This window comes from Amphiura filiformis, chromosome 18, assembly GCF_039555335.1.
Source record: "Amphiura filiformis chromosome 18, Afil_fr2py, whole genome shotgun sequence".
Lineage (NCBI taxonomy): Eukaryota > Metazoa > Echinodermata > Ophiuroidea > Amphilepidida > Amphiuridae > Amphiura > Amphiura filiformis.
In genome coordinates this window covers 46083004-46090574 of record NC_092645.1, presented here as the reverse complement: position 1 = coordinate 46090574, position 7571 = coordinate 46083004, and the positions used below count along the sequence as shown (strand labels likewise).

General features: G+C 37.4%; 1 protein-coding gene across 1 annotated transcript; it reads left to right on the top strand.

Moving 5' to 3' along the window:
* Positions 1–3442: 3442 nt before the first annotated feature.
* Positions 3443–7571, top strand: LOC140139487 (fucose-1-phosphate guanylyltransferase-like). Its single transcript, XM_072161222.1, has 3 exons — positions 3443–3527; positions 3992–4156; positions 5146–7571. Exons 1-3 carry the CDS (start codon positions 3458–3460, stop codon positions 6651–6653), a joined length of 1743 nt encoding a protein of 580 aa, XP_072017323.1. The 5' UTR covers positions 3443–3457; the 3' UTR covers positions 6654–7571.

Genomic DNA, 7571 nt, shown 5'->3' with positions numbered 1-7571 from the left:
CAATATATTTACTACACACTATTCTCTCACAAAGCCTGCACATTTTCTCAAATTTTAGAATACTTTTTTCCTTCGCTTTAAAAATATGGGTCAAACAGGATCAAAATAGTATAAGGTCTTTCAGTAATCCCAGCGCCAGTGTAAAAAAAATTATAATTGTTTATTAATACCTTAATAGTGAAGGATAAAAAATTCAAATTGTCATTTGGTATTTTTGAAATGAAAAATAAAACAATTGGCAAAAAAACTAAGAAAACAGCAGTACTGACGAAGTTCAAGTCCCATTCAAATACATGTAGCTAATTTATATACTGTCAGTATACAAATTACAGATTCATGTTAAATGCCTTAATTTGTCTTTAATACATGGCTTTCGGCTGAACCACTAGCAGGCTATGTTGCCAAATATATGGTAATGACAAATGTACCCAAATCTGAATTTTGATGATTTTTACGATCGTCCGGATGAGCAAATCACTGAATGGGCCTTTAATGTTGGCTGTATCTGTAGTACTACACAACGCTCCCTACTGGAACCAGACGTGTTAAGGTCATACCGTATAACTGTAAGTCAATCAATTCAAAAGGATCCAATGTTCTATTTGCATGAAGCAATCTGGCTTTTCAATAAACATAACAAGGTAAGGCAAAGTTAGGTGATGGGTACCAATCATATTGATACAGCTTGTAGCATGAACGGAACGTGATATATTCACATTTGTAATCGCCAATATGTTTTTCAAAACGAAAATCACCAGAAGTAGACAGCTCCATGCATGTCACGCACAATATTGTTGCACATGCATGGTTGCATGATGTTTGCAACCGGTATATGCAACATGTCAAAATGGCAAGAAAACTATTTTAAGGTATACTACTAAGCCCGATATTTCAGGAAAGGGAACGAACAATGTAATTGTAACAAATATGTTTTGTTTTGTGGTTTTTAAGCTTTTTTAAGAATACAAAATTAGACAGGAAATAACCACAAAGAGTGCCTTTAAAGTGACAAAAGGATAAATCAGATTAACGTTCATAGCCAATGGTTTATTGTTCTAGTTTGTTCAGCTCTCTTTGGGCACAGTGCAGAATTAAACTTGGTTATAAAAATATAACTTTAGGGCTTGGTCATGTAAAAACGTGGAGAGTTTAATAGTTTTGCCCCTTCAATTTTCATGGAATATGGATTATTAAACTCCGATGAATTAAAAAAGAGCATAATCTCAGTTACAACATGGTATATATTTTGTTATAGTAGTTCTTCAAGATTTTCACAAATTAGCCAGAACAGCTCTACCCTATCACCTTGCTCAATCTCACCTTAAATCTTTCAGATTAAAATCCACGATTTATTTGTTTTTAAATATTATCATCATAAAATAAATTAACAGCGTACCTTTAAAGAATACCGGTGAATTGACATTGCGCAAAGTAATGCATTAGCGGTAGTGATGCGTTGAATTTTTCCCACAGTTTTACGCTTTGGTTGACATCACATAACTTCTGACAGTCATTTGTTGGTATGTAATTAAAAACTAACAGATAAAAGTAACAGAAAAAAATCACAATTGTTTTCCATACAATGTGCTGACATCATGACGTAAAAAATTGAGAATTCTTTAGTTCAAAATATACCAAACTAGAGACCAAATCATATAACGTACGTAAAGGCAAAGTAGCCTAGCATTGTCAAACTTGAAACTAATGTAACAAAATAATAATAAATAGATATATATGAAAGAGTAGGTATTGATCAGTATAAACAAAGTTAATTCTGGTTGCTCATGAGAGAAAATATCATGGGCCCACTAATTTCAAACTTAGAACATAAAATATATGATTTTATCTTTTGCCTATCCAATATCGTGTCATAATAGACGGAATGAATATTTTGAGTCTTGTCGATGAAGATGTGGGGAGGTTGGTGATGTTATGTGCCCCAAACATATTCCATATTATTCATTAAAAGTTATGTATTTTGTCATTAGACCTTTTATTTCACCTGATGTAATGTGATCATGGTAACGTAGTAAAGACTGCACAAAAAGTAAAGCAGCTGTTATAAATACGCATTATAGCTTCAGAACTAATAATTGTTTTCGCAATATTTCAACATAAAAAGAATGATGATTTATTTACGCGCATTTTGATAACCCATTTGTCCAATTTTGTTCAATATTAATAACACAACAGTGTTTTGAAAGAAAAATACCCGAATTTAAAAGTTGCAGCTATTTGTATTGGTTTGAGGTCAGGGCGAAATGGCAGACTAAAATATCTCCATCATCGAACTGTGATATTTTGCTGGACTAACATAGTGTGTTATCTATCTGTGGATATAAGTGGATCAGAAAGCTGTAGTGCTCAAGAGATCACCGAGAGAGGAGCTTATGATCAACATAGAAGACCATTTAGAAAACACTAGCACAGCAGCTAGGATAATGAAAACATAGTCATCAGGATTTTGGACTGAGACTGTGGTATACCAGGGGTTTACCTTGGATAGACATGATTTTGGACATTGCCGGATCTTGGATCAAGAACTGAGACCATCAAAGGTATCTCATCAGAAAGTCAGCCAATCAAGATCTCCAGACTTAGATAAGTAACCATAGCAAAACGAGATATTTGTATTAATTTAAGTTTTATTCTTGTGTGATATTGAATAGTGATTTGCTTGATAGCCATACTGTTAATAAATAATCATAAATTGTTTGATATCATAAACAGTGTGTTTGCATTGTTGGTGTTAAGTGAACTCGGTAGCAGGTGATTTTGGCCTGGGTCATTTTAGTGACCGTATAACAGTGAACATCATCGGGTGCTGGCTGGTGAAGCACTTCAGTCTTCTTCAGGATGACTTTAAGTCCAAAGAGTTTTGTGGCCTCTGCAAAATAAGATGTGATGCGCTGCATGACACTCTCCGTACGCGTGTGACAACAAGAGCGGCGTCGTCGGCAAATTGAAACTCCCGGACAAGCTGAGACATTGTCAAAGCACGGGCATGTAGGCGCCTCAAATTAAACAAGCTGCCATTAGTACGGTACGGGTGTAGATTCCGTCGTTGTCATCGTCATCAAGATCGTCAGTGGCCTGATAGAGCATCATGCTGAAAAGATGTTGAATAGAGCTGCCGCAAGAACACATCCCTGCTTCACCTCATTGGTAATGGGGAAGGACACCGTACTAGTGATTATAAATAGGACAAAAATCATACGTACATGGTGCTCTTTGGCCAAATTTCTGGTGGTCACTTTTTGACCAATAGCCTTCATTCACCCTAACACCCCACCCCACCTGTTGAAGGGGAGGCACCAACACTATAAACCCAAACTTCTGATAATATACGGATATCTCATTTTTAGCACTTAAAGACGTGTTTTTCCATATCACTTTAGAGGTATTCATTTATTTATATTTCAGGATTCCTGAAATAGAAAAAGTTGATAAAAACCAAATGGCTTCCATTTCTGGACTCATTGCTGAAGCTACTCTCAGCAAATTACGAAGTTATGACAACATCAGAGGTAAATATACTTTTCATTCAAATGTTTTGTGTTCAAGAATATAATTATGATAGTTCTGGGTTATTGTTGTTGTTTTTTGCTGTTGTTTTTGTTTGTTTGTTTGGTGTTTTTGGGGTGTTTTTTTTTGTTGTTGTTCATGTTGTTTCTCTTTTCCTTTCTATTTTTCCTTTTTGCGCAACTTGCCTGCATGCCTGTGGATTTGACTTGTACGGAAATAGATATGCAGGAAACATAACGAATTAGCATAATGCTGACGTCATCACAATTTCCATTGTTTTTTGCCTGGCAGTATGCGCGCACATTATATTTTGTTCAGGGCTCGTGTTTTTAAAACTCCCGCCACATCACAATACGGCGCATTTCCTGATTTCAGTATATGGAATGTGGTTCGAAAATATTGAACATTTTGAGGATTTCATTTTCCGTGTGGCATTTTAATACAATATCTGATTGAATTCTTACAGGCAAGCCACCTACATTTCCGTTCTGGGATCTAGTTGTACTGAGCGCATTAGATGAAGATCAAAGAGTAGCCTTCCAGATGCAGATAGATGTGAAGATAAAGAGAAAGGAATTACCTCTCAACGTGACCTATCTCACCTTTACTGATCCTGGAACAGCCAAAATAGGTATATGCCGTAGTCTGGTGCTGAAATAGGAATATTTGGCTTGACTCAAAAGTAGCGTCCGCACAATGTTTTTTTTTATGTTTTCTGTATCTCTGAGACATACTGGTTTTGAAAAAAATGACCCCAAAATTGCCACATAGGGTTATATAAGGGTCAAAAATTGAAAGTGTTCAAATATCACTTCACGTAGGTCAAATTATTTGTTTAGACCCAAGAATCACAAATATGTATTTCCAGTTTGCATAAGGGTCACAAATTAAAGTTGCCCCGATTTTTGTAGCAAATTGATTGTCTACCAAAAGGAATTCAGAAACATAATCGGTAGATCTCAGAGATATATAAAACACAGTAAAATATTGTGCGGACGCTACTTCCAGGTTTTTGGCTTAGGCACCATACTAATTATAACAAGATATAGTTTGCAGAATGATAGTGCTATTAAGGATTCACATGGTAAAGACAGTGGTGTATTTTCCAGGTGGGAGGTGGGGGAAAAGTGGGGGCCAGGGTAACTTTGCACACAAGAAAGTCCTAAATTAGTATTAACTCGCTTGACTCCGGTGTGTGGGTATTCATTTAAGTTTATGAAGGGACTAGTAGTATAATTATTCTTATGAATACATGATAATCTTCTCCTGGACAAAACCAGTCCATTTATACCTCTAAGAAAACTCAGAGGGGGGGTATCCAGGCTGTGGTTGATATCGTGATAAGCTGGTGTGCTGTACCTGTATATTGTAACATGCTTGAAAATGCTAAAAATAAGTTTTGGGGGGAGGCAGGCGTGTAACCAATTTGGTCATTTCAAGCGGGCAAGACCCTGATCCAAAAGGGGGCTAATTTGACATCATTTCATCCCGATTTCAACTTAAACTGGTTACACCCCTGATGGCATAATACAATCTGGCAAGTACGTTTGCTGATGACTTGTTAATTTGGTGTTGCTTACTAGAAATCACTCATTTTGTTGTTTATTTTGTTACTTACAGGTGGGGGTGGCGCTCTAATGGACAGCCTGACAGAACTAACGAAAATGTATGGAGAGAAACTGCTGAGAATGAAGGTCCTAATCATTCCTGCTGGAGGGTATAGTCAACGCCTTCCAAGCGCTAGTCTCTTGGGAAAAATCTTCACTGCACTACCACTAGGTCATCCTATGTATGATCTGCTGGATGCTAAACTAGCTTCACTCATTGACTTCCCTGCTAGGATGGATTGCGGTGTGTTCCTGTCTTGTGCAGACACGGTTGAGTTATATCATTGTCAAGATCAAACCTGGCAGTTTCCTTCTGTGGGTATCACAGCCCAGGGGCACCCATCACCAATTAAAATTGGTACCGCGCATGGTGTCTTTATAATGTCATCACAGCAGAAAGAGTGTATCCCACAGTTTGAAGTGGTTCAGTGTTGGGAATTTCTTCATAAGAAATCGGAGAAAGAGCTACGGCAAAACGGAGCTTGCTTACACCCAACATTTGCAGATGTCCATGGAGTCGAGAGTGACATGATTCTTACTGATAGTGGTTACTTCATGGATTTCACAACAGCTAATAAACTAATTGATTTTTATCAATCAGAGGCGCCGCTACAATGTGAAATAGATTGCCATGGCGATGTTCTACAGCCTTTGGGACCGCAAGCAACTAGTGACTACATCACCGATACATCCAATGTATGCAAGGAGACCTCAGATCTGACACAAATGCGTCTTAAGGTGTTTAATCTTTTGAAAGGTACATCACTAAATGTCCTCCTTCAGAGTCACTCACAATTCTTTCATTTGGGTACGACTTCAGAATATATTGACCACTTATGTGGGAAGTCAGAGTTAGCAGTGGGTCTTGGGTTCAAATCCAACACTTTCAACAAATGTAGTACAAGCAATGTAAACAACGCCTGCCTTTCTCAACAGAAACAAGTAGCCTGTGTAATGCACAGTATTGTATCAGGACAATTTGATTGGTCCCATAGATGTATTGTAGAGTATTGTCATATACAAGGCAGTGTGATAATCCAAGATAATTGTATCATTAGCAATTGCTGCATCAATCAACAAGGAAGTGCTCCATACACCATCCCACCAAGCAGCTATCTCCACACAGCTTGTGTCAAAGGTCACAGCAAGTATGTCACATTTGTATTTGATGTGTGCGACAACATGAAACAATCTGCTTCTCCTGGTGATGCTGGAAATCTAATGTGGTTAGGTCAAACATTTGAGGAAATCTTTGGTGATATTCTCTTTAAAGCTTGCGATGAAATATTCCCTAAAGTGGAAGATGGAAAATACAGCTTGTGGCATGCTAAGCTGTTTAGACCAGCACAGAGTTTGGAGAAAGCCTTTGATGAAGCTATGATTTTGTTGAATAGCGTTCACGATGGCAAGGTAACTTTGAATTTCCAGGGATGCTTATCAATGGCTGATATGTTAAAACAGAAAGATGTTGCTGCCATGATTGAGTATAGGAGGGTATTGTATGAAACCATCAAAGATTAATACTTATCTTAAGCTGAATTTATACTCGATCGCCGAGCGAATGCGATACACCGCTTTTGAAAAGCAATGGGTAATCGCTGAATTTTGTGATGTATCGCTCGCCGCTTTTGCATTTATACTTATCACGGCGATAGCGATTGCAGACGACAATTAAAATATTCTAAATGCCACAAAATACATTGTTAGGTCATCCATTGCTGTCAATAAATATTGCTTTGAATTACCCGTTTGGTTGGAAATGATTAGTTGAATTATTCACGTGTCAAGCGACATCGCTATGAAGTTGTGATTTCTTCAACTTGCAAAAGCGACGTCGTTTTTGCCTCTGCGATTTGTATCGATTGATCGGCTTGATGCTCGGAAAACGGAAGTAAACACTGAGCGTGCGTGAGAATCGCTTTTCTGCAAAAGCGATCGAGTATAAATTCAGCTTTTCTAAGTGGAAAGAGGGTATGAGGATTGCTTAATAAATTGTCGGCTTCAGGTGTTCGTAGTAGAAAATTTCGGGTAGCATTGTCAGGCTCCTAAATTACACATAACAGAGTGAGAAAAAAATCTGCAAAGATGACAAGTTTGTATAGAGTATCTACAAGTACAAGTAACCAACGAAGCAGATGTTGCGGGTTTTTTTTCTGGGAGGTAAATTTCTGAATGCTGGTAATGTAAAAAAGATACCGCGCTCTTATTTTAGACGGCAGTATGGATTACTGTATCTAAGATAACTAAACCCGTCACCTCAGCAAAGGACAGGTGATTTGCATTGTTGATGTAAAAGTCGATATTTTGCTGTTACATGGACGTGACTGAATAACCACAGGATTTAATCTGCATCGTGATTCTTGTATTTACATGGAATTATAACAGAGTATTTGAATGAGATGATGCGATACTGAATTTAACTCTATGTCAGCACTTATT